General features: G+C 43.5%; 2 protein-coding genes across 4 annotated transcripts in view; both read right to left on the bottom strand.

The window, feature by feature from the left end:
* Nucleotides 1–10,305: 10,305 nt before the first annotated feature.
* Nucleotides 10,306–14,821, bottom strand: LOC119945862. Its single transcript, XM_038767079.1, has 7 exons — nt 13,369–14,821; nt 12,923–13,153; nt 12,477–12,707; nt 12,031–12,261; nt 11,585–11,815; nt 11,139–11,369; nt 10,306–10,923 (listed from the first exon to the last, which is right to left on the bottom strand). Exons 1-7 carry the CDS (start codon nt 13,944–13,946, stop codon nt 10,665–10,667), a joined length of 1,992 nt encoding a protein of 663 aa, XP_038623007.1. The 5' UTR covers nt 13,947–14,821; the 3' UTR covers nt 10,306–10,664.
* A 16-nt stretch (nt 14,822–14,837) lies between these two features.
* Nucleotides 14,838–21,276, bottom strand: part of SQOR (sulfide quinone oxidoreductase) — a 47,433-nt gene continuing 40,994 nt past the window's right edge. For all 3 annotated transcript variants that reach the window (XM_038767080.1, XM_038767082.1, XM_038767081.1), the window contains exons 8-9: nt 18,727–18,794; nt 14,838–15,108 (exon numbers count right to left, since the gene is read on the bottom strand). In XM_038767080.1, the coding sequence (XP_038623008.1) occupies nt 14,926–15,108; nt 18,727–18,794 (251 nt within the window). In that variant the 3' untranslated portion in view covers nt 14,838–14,925. The remainder of the gene's footprint in view (nt 15,109–18,726; nt 18,795–21,276) is intronic.

Genomic DNA, 21,276 nt, shown 5'->3' with positions numbered 1-21,276 from the left:
GTTGTTGTACAGTGTTCTCTCAAGGGCTGTAAGCGCTTAACAAATACCATCATTATTATTATTTATTATTGTTGTTGTTGTACAGTGTTCTCTCAAGGGCTTCGTACAGGGCTCTGCGTGTGGCAAATGCTCAATAAATGCCATCGATTGATTGAATGAAGGAATGAATGAACGATCAGTCAGTCAATCAATCGTATTTATTGAGCGCTTACTGTGTGCAGAGCACTGTACTAAGCGCTTGGGAAGTCCAAGTTGGCAACATATAGAGACAGTCCCTACCCAACAGTGGGCTCACAGTCTAGAAGGTGGGCTCACGGTCCATCCAGCAGTGCTATTTATTGGGCTATTTATTGGGCACTTGGGGTTCGGAGGACTACAATAGTGCTTTGCACATAGTAAGCGCTTAATAAATGCCATTATTATTATTATTATTATTATTACAATACAGCAGAATTAGCAGACACGTTCCCAGCCCATGATGATCTCACAGTCTAGAGCGGGAGACAGACATTAATGTGAAGTGATTCATTCATTCAGTCAGTCAATCGCATTTATTGAGCGCTTACTGTGTGCGGAGCACTGGACTAAGCGCTTGGGAAGTCCAAGTTGGCAACATCTAGAGACGGTCCCTACCCAACAGCGGGCTCACAGTCTAGAAGGGGCCGATGTCCCTTCTGGGTCCCTTACCTTCTTATCTGACCAAGAAATAAGCACAATTATCTTCTTATACTTGAGCAAGAGAGGAGCAGGTTTTCCAACAGGCCCCAGCAGGTTTGAGAACACCTGTTTGCTTTCAAATTCATTCATTCAGTCGTATTTATTGAGCGCTTACTGTGTGCGGAGCACTGTACTACTACTACTACTACTAATAATAATAATGGCATTTATTAAGCGCTTACTATCATCATCAATCGTATTTATTGAGCGCTTACTATGTGCAGAGCACTGTACTAAGCGCTTACTATGTGCAAAGCACTGTTCCAAGCGCTGGGGAATTTACAAGGTGATCAGGTTGTCCCACGGGGGGCTCACCGTCTTAGTCCCCATTTTACAGAGGAGGTCACTGAGGCCCAGAGAAGTGAAGTGACTTGCCCAAAGTCCCCCAGCTGACAAGTGGCAGAGCCGAGATTGGAACCGATGGACCTGTGACTTCAAAGCCCGGGCTCTTCCCGCTGAGCCACACTGCTTCCCGACTTCCCAAGCGCTCAGTACAGTGCTCTGCCCACAGTAAGCGCTCCGTAAATACGGCGGAATGAATGAATGAATGAAGCACTGTTCTGGGAAGTCCAAATTGGCAACATATAGAGACGGTCCCTACCCAACAGTGGGTTCACAGTCTAGAATATATATGTATATATGTTTGTATGTATTTATTACTCTATTTTACTTGAACATATTTATTCTATTTATTTTATTTTATTAATATGTTTTGTTTTGTTGCCTGTCTCCCCCTTCTCGACTGTGAGCCCGCTGCTGGGTAGGGACCGTCTCTATATGTTGCCGACTTGGACTCTCCCAAGCGCTTAGTCCAGTGCTCTGCACACAGTAAGCGCTCAATAAATACGATTGATTGATTGATTGATGGACTGTGCTGGGCTGATGTCCTCTCTGGGTCCCTTATCTTCTTATCTGGCCAGGAGAGAAGAACAATTATCTTCTTATACTTGAGCAAGAGAGGAGCAGGTTTTCCAACAGGCCCCAGCACATTTAGGACACCTGTTTGCTTTCAAATATCATCCCCTCGGGTGAAGGAGAAGGAGGAAGAGGAGGAAAACATTAGGCATTTCTCTTCCTTGTATATAGGGGTATATGTATGTATGTATGTATGTATATATATATATATATAAATATATATATATGTGTGTGTGTGTATGTATGTATATGTGTATAAATATATATATATGTATGTATAATAATAATAATAATGGCATTTATTAAGCGTTTACTATGTGCAAAGCACTGTTCTAAGCGCTGGGGAGGTGACAAGGTGATCAGGTTGTCCCACGGGGGGCTCACAATCTTAATCCCCATTTTACAGATGAGGGAACTGAGGCCCAGAGAAGTGAAGTGACTTGCCCAAAGTCACACAGCTGACAATTGGATTAAGACTTGTGAACCCCACAAGGGACAACCTGATCACTCTCTTCCTCCCTTCAAGGCCCTGCTGAGAGCTCACCTCCTCCAGGAGGCCTTCCCAGACTGAGCCCCTTCCTTCCTCTCCCCCTCGCCCCCCTCTCCATCCCCCCATCTTACCTCCTTCCCTTCCCCACAGCACCTGTATATATGTATATATGCTTGTACATATTTATTACTCTATTTCTTTATTTATTTATTTATTTTACTTGTACATTTCTATCCTATTTATTTTATTTTGTTGGTATGTTTGGTTCTGTTCTGTCTCCCCCTTTTAGACTGTGAGCCCACTGTTGGGTAGGGACTGTCTCTATGTGTTGCCAATTTGTACTTCCCAAGCGCTTAGTACAGTGCTCTGCACATAGTGAGCGCTCAATAAATACGATTGATTGATTGATTGATCACCTTGTAGCCTCCCCAGCGCCTAGAACAGTGCTTTGCACATAGTAAGCGCTTAATAAATGCCATCATTATTATTATTACATTATTATTATTGCAGGCCCTTAGAGGAGGAGGGAGTGAAGGAATGGAAGCAGCGTGGCTCAGTGGAAAGAGCGAGGGCTTTGGAGTCAGAGGTCATGGGTTCGAATCCCGGCTCTGCCACTTGTCGGCTGTGTGACCTTGGGCAAGCCACTTAACTTCTCTGTGCCTCAGTTCCCTCATCTGGAAAATGGGGATGAAGACTGTGAGCCCCCCGTGGAACAACCTGATCACCTTGTTGGAGAAGCAGCGTGGCTCAGTGGAAAGAGCCCGGGCTTTGGAGAAAGAGGTCGTGGGTTCAAATCCCAGCTCCGCCGCTTGTCAGCTGGGTGACTTTGGGCAAGTCGCCTCACTTCTCTGGGCCTCAGTTCCCTCATCTGCCCCATGGGACAACCTGATCACCTTGTATCCCCCCCCAGCGCTTAGAACAGTGCTTTGCACATAGTAAGCGCTTAACAAATACCACTATTATTATTATTATTATTGTATCCCCCAGCGCTTAGAACAGTGCTTTGCACATAGTAAGCGTTTAACAAATACCACTATTATTATTATTGTAGCCCCCCAGCGCTTAGAACAGTGCTTTGCACATAGTAAGCGCTTAACAAATACCACTATTATTATTATTATTGTAGCCCCCCCAGCGCTTAGAACAGTGCTTTGCACATAGTAAGCGCTTAACAAATACCACTATTATTATTATTATTGTAGCCCCCCCAGCGCTTAGAACAGTGCTTTGCACATAGTAAGCGCTTAACAAATACCACCATTATTATTATTGTAGCCCCCCCAGCGCTTAGAACAGTGCTTTGCACATAGTAAGTGCTTAACAAATACCACTATTATTATTATTGTAGCCCCCCCAGCACTTAGAACAGTGCTTTGCACATAGTAAGCGTTTAACAAATACCACTATTATTATTATTGTAGCCCCCCAGCGCTTAGAACAGTGCTTTGCACATAGTAAGCGCTTAACAAATACCACTATTATTATTATTATTGTAGCCCCCCCAGCGCTTAGAACAGTGCTTTGCACATAGTAAGCGCTTAACAAATACCACCATTATTATTATTGTAGCCCCCCCAGCGCTTAGAACAGTGCTTTGCACATAGTAAGCGCTTAACAAATACCACCTTTATTATTATTGTATCCCCCCAGCACTTAGAACAGTGCTTTGCACATAGTAAGCATTTAACAAATACCACTATTATTATTATTGTAGCCCCCCAGCGCTTAGAACAGTGCTTTGCACATAGTAAGCGCTTAACAAATACCACCTTCATTATTATTGTATCCCCCCAGCGCTTAGAACAGTGCTTTGCACATAGTAAGCGTTTAACAAATACCACTATTATTATTATTGTAGCCCCCCCAGCGCTTAGAACAGTGCTTTGCACATAGTAAGCGCTTAACAAATACCACCATTATTATTATTGTAGCCCCCCCAGCGCTTAGAACAGTGCTTTGCACATAGTAAGCGCTTAACAAATACCACTATTATTATTATTATTGTAGTCCCCCAGCGCTTAGAACAGTGCTTTGCACATAGTAAGCGTTTAACAAATACCACTATTATTATTATTATTATTGTAGCCCCCCAGCGCTTAGAACAGTGCTTTGCACATAGTAAGCGCTTAACAAATACCACCATTATTATTATTATTATTGTTATTATTAAATGACTTGTTTGCCTTTCCTTCGGGAGCCCCCTGCCATGTATTCTAGGCTTCCCTAGCCAACAGGAGTCACTACAATTCCACCAGTCAAGACACCCTTGGAAGAGGACCAGAGTACAGAAGGGAGGGATGGGGCCTTTCCATTCATTCATTCCGTCGTATATGTTGCCAATTTGTCCTTCCCAAGCGCTTAGTCCAGTGCTCTGCACATAGTAAGCGCTCAATAAATACGATTGATGATGATGATGATGATTTATTGAGCGCTTACTGTGTGCAGAGCACTGGACTGAGCGCTTGGGAAGTCCAAGTCGGCAACATAGAGAGACGGTCCCTACCCAACAGCGGGCTCGCAGTCTAGAAGGGGGGGGACAGAGAACAAAACATAGAAACCAAATAAAATAAATAGAATAAATATGTACAAGTAAAATAGAGTAATAAATACGTACAAATATACATATATATATATATATATATATATATATATATATATATACAGGTGCTGTGGGGAGGGGAAGGAGGTAAGGCGGGGGGGATGGAGAGGGGGAGAGGAAGGAGGCGGCTCAGTCTGGGAAGGCCTTGGGTCAGCTGTGTGACTTTGGGCAAGTCACTTCACTCCTCTGTGCCTCAGTTCCCTCATCTGTAAAAAAGGGATTAAGACTGTGAGCCCCATGCGGGACAACCTTGATCACCTTGTATCCCCCCCAGCGCTTAGAACAGTGCTTGGCACATGGTAAGCGCTTAACAAATACCAACATTATTATTATCTTCAGCTACTTATTTTTTTATCATATTTTATGATCCCCTTGCCCCCTCCTACCTCACTTCCCTGCTCTCCTACTATAATGATAATGATGGTATTTGTTACGCGCTTACTATGTGCAAAGCATCATCATCATCGTCAATCGTATTTACTGAGCGCTTACTATGTGCAGAGCACTGTACTAAGCGCTTGGGAAGTACAAGTTGGCAGCACATAGAGACAGTCCCTACCCAACAGTGGGCTCACAGTCTAAAAGGGGGAGACAGAGAACAAAACCAAACATACTAACAAAATAAAATAAATAGAATAGATATGTACAAGTAAAATAAATAGAGTAACAAATATGTACAAACATATATACATATAGACAGGTGCTGTGGGGAAGGGAAGGCACTGTTCTAAGCACAAGGTGATCAGGTTGTCCCACTTGGGGCTCCCAGTCTTAATCCCCATTTGACAGATGAGGTCACTGAGGCCCAGAGAAGTGAAGTGACTTGCCCAAAGTCACCCAGCTGACAATTGGCGGAGCCGGGATTTGAACCCATGACCTCTGACTCCAAAGTCCGGGCTCTTTCCACTGAGCCAAATTGATTAGATTAGATTAGATTAGATGAGATTAGATTAGAGGCTGATTAGATTTGCCTCCCTTGCCCTCCCTCCCACGGGAGAAGCAGCATGGCCTAGTGGATAGAGCCCATTCCTGGGAGCTGGAAGGACCTGGGTTCTAATCCCGCCCCCGCCACTTGTCAGCTGTGTGACTTTGGGCAAGTCATTTCACTTCTCTGTGCCTCAGTTCCCTCATCTGGAAAATGGGGATTAAGACTGTGAGCTCCACGTGGGACAACCTTATAATAATCATGATGGCATTTATAATAATAATAATAATGGCATTTATTAAGCGCTTACTATGTGCAAAGCACGGTTCTAAGCGCTGGGCGGGTTACAAGGTGATCAGGTTGTCCCACAGGGGGCTCACAGTCTTCATCCCCATTTTCCAGATGAGGGAACTGAGGCCCAGAGAAGTGAAGTGACTTGCCCAAAGTCACACAGCTGACAACTGGCAGAGTCGAGTTTTGAACCCACGACCTCTGACTCCAAAGCCCGGGCTCTTTCCGCTGAGCCACGGTGAAGCGCTTACTATGTGCTTTGCACTGTTCTAAGCGCTGGTTTTTAATTACGGCATTTATTAAGCGCTTCCTATGTGCCAGGCACTGTACCAAGCGCTGGGGTGGATACAAGCAGCGTGGCTCAGTGGAAAAGAGCAGGGGCTTTGGAGTCAGAGGTCATGGGTTCAAATCCCGGCTCCGCCGCTTGTCAGCTGTGTGACTTTGGGCAAGTCACTTCACTTCTCTGGGCCTCAGTTCCCTCGTCTGTAAAATGGGGATGAAGACTGTGAGCCCCACGTGGGCCATCCTCATGACCTTGTATCCCCCCAGCGCTTAGAACAGTGCTTTGCACATAGTAAGTGCTTAATAAATGTCAAAAAAAAAAAAAACCAAGCCAATCGGAGTGGACACAGTCCCTGTCCCGCATAGGGCTCACAGTCTTATTCCTCATTTTACAGATGAGGGAACTGAGGCACACGAGCCCAGCAGACAAGTGATGGAGCCGGATTCGAACCCATCACCTTCAGACACCCAAGCCCACTACGCCATGCTCATCCTTGATCACCTCGTATCCTCCCCAGCGCTTAGAACAGTGCTTGGCACCCCCTTCTAGACTGAGAGCCCGCTGTTGGGTCGGGACCGTCTCTATATGTTGCCAACCTGGACTTCCCAAGCGCTTAGTACAGTGCTCTGCACACAGTAAGCGCTCAATAAATACGACTGAACGAATGAATGAAAGTAAGCGCTCAACAACTGCCAACATTATTATTATTATTATTAATCCAGGTTCCGCCGCTTCTGCCATGTGACCTTAGGCACTTCTCTGGGCCTCAGTTACCTCATCTGGAAAAGGGGGATTAAGATTGTGAGCCCCCCGTGGGACCACCTGATCACCTTGTATCCTCCCCAGCGCTTAGAACTAGTGCTTTGCGCATAGTAAGCGCTTAATAAATACCAAAATTATTATTATTCTAAGGGAAGGATGCGACGCAGGCAGTGGTGACCTCTCCCTCACCCACCTGCTCGCACTCGCTTCCCGGCTGGTTGCTGCACCCTGCAATAACCATAACGAGGGACGAGGGCAGCTGTTAATTAACTTTATTTAGGGTTTGATTGGGTCCAGAAGTCAGGCGTCCCAGTTAGCGTCAGGGAAGGAAGTCTGTTTGCCAACCTCGCCCTGAGTGGATTCCCACCCTCCCGGGGCGTTTCAGCCGGAGAGAGGTGGCTTATTCCCACTGCTCGTCTTTGCTGAAAAAGGAAAATTTGCAGGGCACACCAGAATCCGGGGTGGGCACATTCACTGATTCATTCGTCCAATCGTATTTATTGAGCGCTTACTGTGTGCAGAGCACCATAGTAAGCGCTTGGGAAGTCCAAGTTGGCCACATCTAGAGACAGCCCCTACCCAACAGCGGGCTCACAGGCTAGAAGGGGGAGACAGAGAACAAAACAAAGCATATTAACAAAATAAAATAGAATAGGTAAATATGTACAAGTAAAATAAATAAATATTCATTCATTCAATAGTATTTACTGAGCGCTTACTGTGTGCAGAGCACCGTAGTAAGCGCTTGGGAAGTCCAAGTTGGCCACATCGAGAGCCGGTCCCTACCCAACAGCGGGCTCACAGGCTAGAAGGGGGAGACAGAAAACAAAACAAAGCATATTAACAAAATAAAATAGAATTGGTAAATATGTACAAGTAAAATAAATAAATATTCATTCATTCAGTAGTATTTACTGAGCGCTTACTGTGTGCAGAGCACCATAGTAAGCGCTTGGGAAGTCCAAGTTGGCCACATCTAGAGACAGCCCCTACCCAACAGCGGGCTCACAGGCTAGAAGGGGGAGACAGAGAACAAAACAAAGCATATTAACAAAATAAAATAGAATAGGTAAATATGTACAAGTAAAATAAATAAATATTCATTCATTCAATAGTATTTACTGAGCGCTTACTGTGTGCAGAGCACCGTAGTAAGCGCTTGGGAAGTCCAAGTTGGCCACATCGAGAGCCGGTCCCTACCCAACAGCGGGCTCACAGGCTAGAAGGGGGAGACAGAAAACAAAACAAAGCATATTAACAAAATAAAATAGAATTGGTAAATATGTACAAGTAAAATAAATAAATATTCATTCAGTCAGTAGTATTTACTGAGCGCTTACTGTGTGCAGAGCACCGTAGTAAGCGCTTGGGAAGTCCAAGTTGGCCACATCTAGAGACGGTCCCTACCCAACAGCGGGCTCACAGGCTAGAAGGGGGAGACAGAGAACAAAACAGAACAGATTGACAAAATAAAATAGAATAGGTAAATATGTACAAGTAAAATAAATAAATAAATATTCATTCATTCATTCAATAGTCTTTATTGAGCGCTTACTGTGTGCAGAGCACCGTAGTAAGCGCTTGGGAAGTCCAAGTTGGCCACATCGAGAGACGGTCCCTACCCAACAGCAGGCTCACAGGCTAGAAGGGGGAGACAGAACAAAACAAAGCATGTTAACAAAATGAAATAGAATAGGTAAATATGTACAAGTAAAATAAATAAATATTCATTCATTCAATAGTATTTATTGAGCGCTTACTGTGTGCAGAGCACCGTAGTAAGTGCTTGGGAAGTCCAAGTTGGCCACATCTAGAGACGGTCCCTACCCAACAGCGGGCTCACAGGCTAGAAGGGGGAGACAGACAACAAAACAGAACAGATTGACAAAATAAGTAGAATAAATATGTACAAGTAAAATAAATAAATAGGGTAATAAATGCGTACAAACATACACAGGTGCTGTGGGGAGGGGAAGGAGGTAAGGCGGGGAGGAGGGCACATCATGCCCAGAGCCTCTGGGTAGGCACGCGGGGGCCGTTTTAGGGCGTGGCTCAGTGGAATGAGCCCGGGCTTTGGAGTCAGAGGTCATGGGTTCAAATCCCGGCTCCGCCAATTGTCAGCTGGGTGACTCTGGGCAAGCCACTTCACTTCTCTGGGCCTCAGTTGCCTCATCTGGAAAATGGGGATTAAGCCTGGGAGCCCCCTGCGGGACAACCTGGTCACCTTGTATCCTCCCGAGCGCTTAGAACAGTGCTTTGCACATAGTAAGCGCTTAATGCCATTATTATTATTATTATTATTATCATCATCATCATTATTATTATTATTATTCGGGCCTCAGTTGCCTCATCTGTAAAATCAGGATTAAGACCGTGAGCCTTGTTTGGGACATGGACCGTGTCCCACCTGATTACCTTGTATCTACCCTAGCGCTTAGAACGGTGCCTGGAACATAGTAAGCGCTTAACAAATACCATTAAAAAAAAAAGGAGGCAGAACTGGGATTAGAACCCAGGTCCTTCTAACTCCCAAGCCTCTGCCCCGTCCCCTAGACCACGCTGTTTCTCAAGGGTGATGCCTAAGTTCATCTCTGCTTCGCAGAGAAGCAGCGTGGCTCAGTGGAAAGAGCCCGGGCTTTGGAGTCAGAGGTCAATCAATCAATCATATTGAGCGCTTACTGTGTGCAGAGCACTGTACTAAGCGCTTGGGAAGTCCAAGTTGGCAACATATAGAGACAGCCCCTACCCAACAACGGGCTCCCAATCTAGAAGGGGGTGACAGACAACAAAACAAAACATGTAGACGGGTGTCAAAATTGTCAGAACAAATAGAATTAAAGTTATATGCGCATCATTAACAAAATAAATGGAATAGTAAATATGTACAAGCAAAATAGAGTAATAAATCTGTACAAATATCAATCAATCGTATTTATTGAGCGCTTATTGTGTGCAGAGCACTGTACTAAGCGCTTGGGAAGTACAAGTTGGCAACATATCAATCAATCAATCGTATTTATTGAGCGTTCATGGGTTCGAATCCCGGCTCCGCCACATGTCTGCTGTGTGACCTTGGGCAAGTCACTTAAATTCTCTGAGCCTCAGTTCCCTCATCTGTAAAATGGGGATGATGACTGTGAACCCCGCGTGGGACAACCTGATCACCTTGTATCCCCCCCAGCGCTTAGAACAGCGCTTTTCACGTAGTAAGTGCTTAACAAATGCCATCATTATTATTATTATTATCTCCCGTCTGCTTCGAATGTGAACAGCAACGATTATGTGATAAGGAGTCACAAAAGAAACACACACCTGCTCAGAAATTTGTTCACGCCCTTTAATGTGCTCAAAGAAATATTGACATTGGTTTGATTAGACAATAGCTTTCTCCCTGCCCATGAGCTAAGGGCATAAATTTTTTTCCAGTTTGGTTCTGGACATCCCCGTTGTCCAAATAAGACTCGGCGGGTGAAGGATCTGGGCTTGGCACGCCACATAAAGACAGGAATTTGGGGTTCAGCTTTAAAGACTGAAACGTGTGATTTCTGGGAAAAAATTACGACGATTATGACGATGGTTTCGCTCTGGAAAAAAATTATAACAACCATGACGATGGTTTCGCTCTGGAAAAAAATTATAACAACTATGACGATGGTTTCGCTCTGGGAAAAAATCATAACAACTATGATGATGGTTTCGCTCTGGGAAAAATGACGATGGTTTCGCTCTGGGAAAAAATTATAACAACTATGACGATGGTTTCGCTCTGGGAAAAAATTATAACAACTATGACGGTGGTTTCGCTCTGGGAAAAAGTTATAACAACTATGACGATGGTTTCGCTCTGGAAAAACGTTATAATTATGATGATGGTTTCGCTCTGGAAAAAAGTTATAACAACTATGACGATGGTTTTGCTCTGGGAAAAAGTTATAACAACTATGACGATGGTTTCACTCCGGAAAAAAATTATAACAATTATGACGATGGTTTCACTCCGGAAAAAAGTTATAACAACTATGACGGTTTCACTCTGGGAAAAAGTTATAACTATGATGATGGTTTTGCTTCGGGAAAAAGTTATAACAACTATGACGATGGTTTCGCTCTGGGAAAAAATCATAACAACTATGACGATGGTTTCGCTCTGGGAAAAATGACGATGGTTTCGCTCTGGGAAAAAATTATAACAACTATGACGATGGTTTCGCTCTGGGAAAAAATTATAACAACTATGACGGTGGTTTCGCTCTGGGAAAAAGTTATAACAACTATGACGATGGTTTCGCTCTGGAAAAACGTTATAATTATGATGATGGTTTCGCTCTGGAAAAAAGTTATAACAACTATGACGATGGTTTTGCTCTGGGAAAAAGTTATAACAACTATGACGATGGTTTCACTCCGGAAAAAAATTATAACAATTATGACGATGGTTTCACTCCGGAAAAAAGTTATAACAACTATGACGGTTTCACTCTGGGAAAAAGTTATAACTATGATGATGGTTTTGCTTCGGGAAAAAGTTATAACAACTATGACGATGGTTTCGCTCTGGGAAAAAATCATAACAACTATGACGATGGTTTCGCTCTGGGAAAAATGACGATGGTTTCGCTCTGGGAAAAAATTATAACAACTATGACGATGGTTTCGCTCTGGGAAAAAATTATAACAACTATGACGGTGGTTTCGCTCTGGGAAAAAGTTATAACAACTATGACGATGGTTTCGCTCTGGAAAAACGTTATAATTATGATGATGGTTTCGCTCTGGAAAAAAGTTATAACAACTATGACGATGGTTTTGCTCTGGGAAAAAGTTATAACAACTATGACGATGGTTTCACTCCGGAAAAAAATTATAACAATTATGACGATGGTTTCACTCCGGAAAAAAGTTATAACAACTATGACGGTTTCACTCTGGGAAAAAGTTATAACTATGATGATGGTTTTGCTTCGGGAAAAAGTTATAACAACTATGACGATGGTTTCGCTCTGGGAAAAAATCATAACAACTATGACGATGGTTTCGCTCTGGGAAAAATGACGATGGTTTCGCTCTGGGAAAAAATTATAACAACTATGACGATGGTTTCGCTCTGGGAAAAAATTATAACAACTATGACGGTGGTTTCGCTCTGGGAAAAAGTTATAACAACTATGACGATGGTTTCGCTCTGGAAAAACGTTATAATTATGATGATGGTTTCGCTCTGGAAAAAAGTTATAACAACTATGACGATGGTTTTGCTCTGGGAAAAAGTTATAACAACTATGACGATGGTTTCACTCCGGAAAAAAATTATAACAATTATGACGATGGTTTCACTCCGGAAAAAAGTTATAACAACTATGACGGTTTCACTCTGGGAAAAAGTTATAACTATGATGATGGTTTTGCTTCGGGAAAAAGTTATAACAACTATGACGATGGTTTCGCTCTGGGAAAAAATCATAACAACTATGACGATGGTTTCGCTCTGGGAAAAATGACGATGGTTTCGCTCTGGGAAAAAATTATAACAACTATGACGATGGTTTCGCTCTGGGAAAAAATTATAACAACTATGACGGTGGTTTCGCTCTGGGAAAAAGTTATAACAACTATGACGATGGTTTCGCTCTGGAAAAACGTTATAATTATGATGATGGTTTCGCTCTGGAAAAAAGTTATAACAACTATGACGATGGTTTTGCTCTGGGAAAAAGTTATAACAACTATGACGATGGTTTCACTCCGGAAAAAAATTATAACAATTATGACGATGGTTTCACTCCGGAAAAAAGTTATAACAACTATGACGGTTTCACTCTGGGAAAAAGTTATAACTATGATGATGGTTTTGCTTCGGGAAAAAGTTATAACAACTATGACGATGGTTTCGCTCTGGGAAAAAATCATAACAACTATGACGATGGTTTCGCTCTGGGAAAAATGACGATGGTTTCGCTCTGGGAAAAAATTATAACAACTATGACGATGGTTTCGCTCTGGGAAAAAATTATAACAACTATGACGGTGGTTTCGCTCTGGGAAAAAGTTATAACAACTATGACGATGGTTTCGCTCTGGAAAAACGTTATAATTATGATGATGGTTTCGCTCTGGAAAAAAGTTATAACAACTATGACGATGGTTTTGCTCTGGGAAAAAGTTATAACAACTATGACGATGGTTTCACTCCGGAAAAAAATTATAACAATTATGACGATGGTTTCACTCCGGAAAAAAGTTATAACAACTATGACGGTTTCACTCTGGGAAAAAGTTATAACTATGATGATGGTTTTGCTTCGGGAAAAAGTTATAACAACTATGACGATGGTTTCGCTCTGGGAAAAAATCATAACAACTATGACGATGGTTTCGCTCTGGGAAAAATGACGATGGTTTCGCTCTGGGAAAAAATTATAACAACTATGACGATGGTTTCGCTCTGGGAAAAAATTATAACAACTATGACGGTGGTTTCGCTCTGGGAAAAAGTTATAACAACTATGACGATGGTTTCGCTCTGGAAAAACGTTATAATTATGATGATGGTTTCGCTCTGGAAAAAAGTTATAACAACTATGACGATGGTTTTGCTCTGGGAAAAAGTTATAACAACTATGACGATGGTTTCACTCCGGAAAAAAATTATAACAATTATGACGATGGTTTCACTCCGGAAAAAAGTTATAACAACTATGACGGTTTCACTCTGGGAAAAAGTTATAACTATGATGATGGTTTTGCTTCGGGAAAAAGTTATAACAACTATGACGATGGTTTCGCTCCGGACAAAAGTTATAACAATTATGACGATGGTCTGGAAAAAAATTATAAAAATGGTTCGAGGGACCCCCGTGGGGAACACCCCCTCAGAGAGCTTTTTCCTCTGCTCTCCGGGCCACGCTCCCCGCCAGCGGAATGGACGTGGGAAAAACTTTTGCGGGGAAGAGGACTGGAGCAACATAGTAACAACTATGACGATGGTTTTGCTCTGGAAAAAAGTTATAACAACTATGACGATGGTTTCGCTTGGGGAAAAAATTATAACTATGATGATGGTTTTGCTCTGGGAAAAAATTATAACAACTAAGACGGTTTCGCTCTGGGAAAAAGTTATAACAACTATGATGATGGTTTCGCTCTGAGAAAAACGTTATAACAACTGTGACGATGGTTTCGCTCCGGAAAAAAGTTATAACAACTGTGACGGTTTTGCTCTGGGAAAAAGTTATAACAACTGTGACGATGGTTTCGCTCTGGGAAAAAATTATAACTATGACGATGGTTTTGCTCCGGGAAAAAAGTTATAACAACTATGACGATGGTTTCGCTCTGGAAAAAAGTTATAACAACTGTGACGGTTTTGCTCTGGGAAAAAGTTATAACAACTGTGACGATGGTTTCGCTCTGGGAAAAAATTATAACTATGACGATGGTTTTGCTCCGGGAAAAAAGTTATAACAACTATGACGATGGTTTCGCTCTGGAAAAAAGTTATAACAATTATGACGATGGTCTGGAAAAAAATTATAAAAATGGTTCGAGGGCCCCCCGTGGGGAACACCCCCTCAGAGAGCTTTTTCCTCTGCTCTCGGGGCCACGCTCCCCGCCAGCGGAATGGACGTGGGAAAAACTTTTGCGGGGAAGAGGACTGGAGCAGAGGGGGTTGTCAGAGACCCTCTGACGTTGGGTTCTCCTGTTGGGCTAAACGTTCCGCGCGGGGTTGGACGTCGGCAATTTCGAGCTGTGGCCCAGAGTCGGCGGGAAGGGCGCGAAGCACGGGCCGTCTAGCTCATCCCGAGGTGGAACAGCTTCCGGAGGGGAGCGGGGCCTCCCCAAAATCCCCTGTGAGGAAAGAGAGAGTCGTCAGGGGCCGAGACTCCATCCCTTCGGGGGTCACGGGCCGGGGGACGGCCACCGCAGGCCCGGCCGGGGCCCGCCACTCACTTGAGCAAACCGTTCCAGTAGAGGAAAGGCATGAGATCGGCCTTCATGAGGAACATGCTGAGGCGTTCCTTGCTCTGGTCGAAGGGGAAGGTCTCCAGAGGCTGAGCCGCGTAGTCGAACTCGGCCAGTATCACCTTGTTGTAGCCCGTAACGAGGGGACAGGACGTGTAGCCGTCGTACTGAAATGCACGGCCGGGAAAGGAAGCATTAGACGCGATCCCCCCTCGCCCGCAAGCAAATCCCACTTGGAAACCAATAAGATCGGTTAATAGTATTTCTTGAGTGCTTATTCAATCAATCAATCCATCAGTCGTATTTATTGAGCGCCTACTGTGTGCAGAGCACTCTACTAATCGCTTGGCTTTGAGTGCTTATTCAATCAATCAATCAGTCGTATTTACTGAGCACCATCTGTATGCAGAGCACTATTCTAAGCGCTTGGTTTTGAGTGCTTATTCAATCAATCAATCAATCCATCAATCGTATTTATTGAGCGCCTACTGTGTGCAGAGCACTCTACTAATCGCTTGGTTTTGAGTGCTTATTCAATCAATCAATCAGTCGTATTTATTGAGCACCATCTGTATGCAGAGCACTATTCTAAGCGCTTGGTTTTGAGTGCTTATTCAACCAATCAATCCATCAATTGTATTTATTGAGCACCTACTGTGTGCAGAGCACTCTACTAATCGCTTGGTTTTGAGTGCTTATTCAATCAATCGATCGTATTTACTGAGCACCATCTGTATGCAGAGCACTATTCTAAGCGCTTGGTTTTGAGTGCTTATTCAATCAATCAATCCATCAATTGTATTTATTGAGCGCCTACTGTGTGCAGAGCACTATTCTAAGCGCTTGGTTTTGAGTGCTTATTCAATCAATCAATCCATCAGTCGTATTTATTGAGCACCTACTGTGTGCACAGCACTCTACTAATAGCTTGGTTTTGAGTGCTTATTCAATCAATCAATCGATCATATTTATTGAACGCCATCTGTATGCAGAGCACTGTTCTAAGCGCTTGGTTTTGAGTGCTTATTCAATCAATCAATCATATTTATTGAGCGCCTGTTTGCAGAGCACTGTTCTAAGCACTTGGTTTTGAGTGCTCATTCAATCAATCAATCCATCAATCATATTTACTGAGCGCCTACTGTGTGCACAGCACTCTACTAACCGCTTGGTTTTGAGTGCTTATTCAATCAATCAATCATATTTATCGAGCGCCTTCTGTGTGCAGAGCACTGTTCTAAGCGCTTGGTTTTGAGTGCTTATTCAATCAATCAATCAATCGTATTTATTGAGCGCTTTCTGTGTGCAGAGCACTGGACTAAGCGCTTGGGAAGTCCAAGTTGGCAACATCGAGAGACCCAACAGCAGGTTCACAGTCTAGAAGGGGGAGACGGACGACAGAACAAAACATATTGACAAAATGAAATGAATAAATGGAATAGATATGCACAAGTAAAATATTGTGTTGTGGCGCGAAGCACTTGGGAGGGTACAACGTAATAGAGTTATATTGTACTAACTATATATATATATATACTAACTCTATATATACTATATAGTATACTATATACACTATAGTACTATATTGTACTATATAACAATATAATAGAGGGCAATTTTAACAGAGTTGGTAGGCATAGGCTCCTTATCCATGAGGATCTAGAGGGGTGGCGCTTACTTGTAAAACTTGTAAAACTAGGTCAACAACGGGGAAGCAGGGCACTGGACAAGAGAGGACAGATTAACAAAATCAATTAAGAAAATTAACGAATAAATTAAATTAACAAAATAAATAGATTTTATTATAAATGAAATAAAATAAATAAATAAAAACAAAATAAATAAAATAAAATAAATCAAACCACAATGGGGTAGAAAAGGCATTTTGTGATGCTGAAGCAGAGCGGACATTAGACGAAGGGGGAAGACGTCCTATCTGTTTTCGCTCCACAATATTTCTCAGATCCACCCTTCCTCACCACCTGGACCATAATAATACTATTATTATTATTATTAATAATAATAATAATGGCATTTATTAAGTGCTTACTATGTGCAAAGCACTGTTCTAAAGCGCTGGGGAGGTTACAAAGTGATCAGGTTGTCCCACGGGGGGCTCACAGTCTTAATCCCCATTTTTACAGATGAGGGAACTGAGGCTCAGAGAAGTGAAGTGACTTGCCCAAGGTCACACAGCAGACTTGTGGTGGAGCTGGGATTCGAACCCATGACCTCTGACTCCAAAGCCCGCGCTCTTTCCACTGAGCCACGCTGCTTCTCTATTATTACTATTAATAATATTATTTACTATTCCAGTAAGCCCTTAATAAATACGACTGACCGATTGATTGGACTCTTCAACTCTGGTTTCTAAAAAAAAAAAAAGGCTCGTGTTTCATTTCTAATAATAATAATAATGGCATTTGTTAAACACTTACTATGTGCAAAGCACTGTTCCAAGCGCCGGGGAGGTTACAAAGTGACCCAGTTGTCCCATGGGGGGCTCACAGTCTTCATCCCCATTTTCCAGATGAGGGAACTGAGGCCCAGAGAAGTGAAGTGACTTGCCCAAAGTCACCCAGCTGACAATGGGTGGAGCCGGGATTTGAACCCATGACCTCTGACTCCAAAGCCCGCACTCTTTCCACTGTGCCACGCCGCTTTTCTATTATTACTATTAATAATACTATTTACTATTCCAGTAAGCCCTTAATAAATACGACTGACCAATTGATTGAACTCTTCAACTACGGTTTCTAAAAAAAAAAAAAAAGGGCTTGTGTTTCATTTCTAATAGTAATAATAATAATAATAATGATGGCATTTGTTAAACGCTTACAACGTGCAAAGCACTGTTCTAAGCGCCGGGAGGTTACAAAGTGACCCGGTTGTCCCATGGGGGGCTCACAATCTTCATCCCCATTTTACAGATGAGGGAACTGAGGCCCAGAGAAGGGAAGTGACTTGACCAAAGTCACACAGCTGACAATGGGCGGAGCTGGGATTTGAACCCATGACCTCTGACTCCAAAGCCCGCGCTCTTTCCACTGAGCCACGCTGCTTCTCTGTTATTACTATTAATAATACTATTTACTATTCCAATAAGCCCTTAATAAATACGACTGACCGATTGATTGGACTGTTCAACTACGGTTTCTAAAAAAAAAAAAGGGCTCTTGTTTCATTTCTAATAATAATAACAATAATAATAATAATAATAATGGCATTTGATAAACGCTTACTATGTGCAAAGCACTGTTCTAAGCGCCGGGGAGGTTACAAAGTGACCCAGTTGTCCCATGGGGGGCTCACAATCTTCATCCCCATTTTACAGATGAGGGAATTGAGGCCCAGAGAAGGGAAGTGACTTGCCCAAAGTCACACAGCTGACAATGGGTGGAGCCGGGATTCGAACCCACGCCCTCTGACTCCAAAGCCCGCGCTCTTTCCACTGAGCCACGCTGCTTCTCTATTATTAGTATTAATAATACTATTTACTATTCCAGTAAGCCCTTAATAAATACGACTGACCGATTGATTGAACTCCTCAACTACGGTTGCACTTCCCAAGCGCTTAGTACAGTGCTCTGCCCACAGTAAGTGCTCAATAAATACGATTGAATGAACATCCGTGACAATTCCACCTCTCCAGCCGGACGGTCCGCTCTTGGATCGGACCAGCCACGGTTTCCTTGGCCGGGAATTTTCCACCGCGTCCAGTACGCCGTTCCGCCCACCGAAAGCGCTCAATAAGTACAGGAGCCACGGGGAACGGAGAGACCTGCCTTTCGCCCTGAGGTCTGGCTCTTCATCACCGAAGAGATGGTTGCATCAAGGACTCCAGACTGGGCGGCTGGATGAGAAATAGGAAAAACAATAAAACGAGTCACGTTAATAATAAAATAAATGAATAAAATAAGGAAGACGTACAAAGAAAGGGCAGCACTTTGGTCGCCCCAGCAACTGAAGCCCGACTGATCATCGTCATCATCGATCGTATTTATTGAGCGCTTACTGTGTGCAGAGCACTGTACTAAGCGCTTGGGAAGTACAAATTGGCAACATATAGAGACAGCCCCTACCCAACAGTGGGCTCACAGTAAGCACTTATTCTTCCTATTCCCAAGCGCTTAGTACAGTGCTCTGCACACAGTAAGGACTTATTCTTCCTATTCCCAAGCGCTTAGTACAGTGCTCGGCACACAGTAAGGACTTATTCTTCCTATTCCCAAGCGCTTAGTACCGTGCTCGGCACCCAGTAAGTACTTAGTCTTCCTATTCCCAAGCGCTAAGTACAGTGCTCTGCACACAGTAAGTACTTAGTCTTACTATTCCCAAGCACTTAGTACAGTGCTCTGCACACAGTAAGCACTTATTCTTACTGTTCCCAAGCGCTTAGTACAGTGCTCTGCACACAGAAAGTACTTATTCTTCCTATTCCCAAGCGCTTAGTACAGTGCTCTGCACAAAGTAAGCACTTATTCTTCCTATTCCCAAGCACTTAGTACAGTGCTCTGCACACAGTAAGCACTTATTCTTACTGTTCCCAAGCGCTTAGTACAGTGCTCTGCACACAGAAAGTACTTATTCTTCCTATTCCCAAGCGCTTAGTACAGTGCTCTGCACAAAGTAAGCACTTATTCTTCCTATTCCCAAGCGCTTAGTACAGTGCTCTGCACACAGTAAGTAGTCTTACTATTCCCAAGCGCTTAGTACAGTGCTCTGCACACAGTAAGGACTTATCCTTCCTATTCCCAAGCGCTTAGTACAGTGCTCTGCACACAGTAAGTACTTATTCTTCCTATTCCCAAGCGCTTAGTACAGTGCTCTGCACACAGTAAGTACTTAGTCTTCCTATTCCCAAGCGCTTAGTACAGTGCTCTGCACACAGTAAGTACTTTTTCTTCCTATTCCCAAGCGCTTAGTACAGTGCTCTGCACACAGTAAGTACTTAGTCTTCCTATTCCCAAGCGCTTAGTACAGTGCTCTGCACACAGTAAGTCCTTACCCTTCCTGTTCCCAAGCGCTTAGTACAGTGCTCTGCACTCAGTAAGCGTGCAATAAATACAATTGAATGAATGAATGAATAATGGTGAGAATCACTGTGGTCTGTCAGAAGCAGCATGGAGTAATAATAATAATAGTAATAATGATGATGGTATTTGTTAAGCGCTTACTATGTGCAAAGCACTGTTCTAAGCGCTGGGGGATACAGGTTGTCCCACGTGGGGCTCACAGTCTTAATCCCCATTTTACAGGTGAGGAAACTGAGGCACAGAGAAGTGAAGTGACTTGCTCAGTACACGGCGTGGCACATAATAGCGCTTAAATACCCCAATTATTATCATTTATAATAATAATCATTCATTCTTTCATATTTATTGAGCGCTTACTAAGCGCTTAGCACTGTACTAATAATAAAGTATTCTAAAGAAAGATCTTATCTGTCTTTACTAGAGGGACTTAGAACTATTAACTATTAGAGAAGCAGCGTGGCTCAGTGGAAAGAGCCCGGGCTTTGGAGTCAGAGGTCACGGGTTCAAATCCCGGCTCCAGCACTTGTCAGCTGTGTGACTTTGGACAAGTCACTTCACTTCTCTGGGCCTCAGTTCCCTCATCTGTAAAGTGGGGATGAAGACTGTGAGCCCCCCGTGGCACACCCTGATCGCCTTGTAACCTCCCCAGCGCTTAGAACGGCGCTTTGCCCATAATCAGCGCTTAATAAATACCATCATTATTCAGAGAAGCAGTGTGGCTCAGTGGAAAGAGCCCGGGCTTTGGGGTCAGAGGTCACAGGTTCAAATCCCGGCTTTGCCAATTGTCAGCTGTGTGACTTTGGGCAAGTCACTTCACTTCTCTGGGCCTCAGTTCCCTCATCTGTAAAGTGGGGATGAAGACTGTGAGCCTCCTGTGGGACAACCTGATCAGCTTCATTCATTCATTCATTCAACTGCATTTATTGGGTGCTTACTGTGTGCAGAGCACTGTACTAAGCGCTTGGGAAGTACAAGTCAGCAACATATAGAGACGGTCCCTACCCAATAACCTCCCCAGCACTTAGAACAGTGCTTTGCCCATAGTCAGTGCTTAATAAATGCCATCATTATTCAGAGAAGCAGCGTGGCTCAGTGGAAAGAGCCTGGGCTTTGGAGTCAGAGGTCATGGGTTCAAATGCCGGCTCCGCCAATTGTCAGCTGTGTGACTTTGGGCAAGTCGCTTCACTTCTCTGGGCCTCAGTTCCCTCATCTGTAAAGTGGGGATTAAGACTGTGGGCCCCCCGTGGGACAACCTGATCGCCTTGTAACCTCCCCAGCGCATAGAACAGGGCTTTGCCC

This window comes from Tachyglossus aculeatus, chromosome 26, assembly GCF_015852505.1.
Source record: "Tachyglossus aculeatus isolate mTacAcu1 chromosome 26, mTacAcu1.pri, whole genome shotgun sequence".
NCBI lineage: Eukaryota > Metazoa > Chordata > Mammalia > Monotremata > Tachyglossidae > Tachyglossus > Tachyglossus aculeatus.
Note: the sequence above shows the minus strand (reverse complement) of the source record. Positions and strands in the feature narration are given on the sequence as shown.

Bases quoted from the DNA above. Each gene is read 5' to 3' on its own strand.
- LOC119945862 (XM_038767079.1), bottom strand. From the start codon at position 13,946: ATGTTGCTCCAGTCCTCTTCCCCGCAAAAGTTTTTCCCACGTCCATTC. The intron at 13,154-13,368 runs TTTTCCCAGAGC...AACCATCGTCAT, and splicing joins CAGAGCGAAACCATCGTCAT to AGTTGTTATAACTTTTTCCC. The intron at 12,262-12,476 runs TTTTCCCAGAGC...AACCATCGTCAT, and splicing joins CAGAGCGAAACCATCGTCAT to AGTTGTTATAACTTTTTCCC.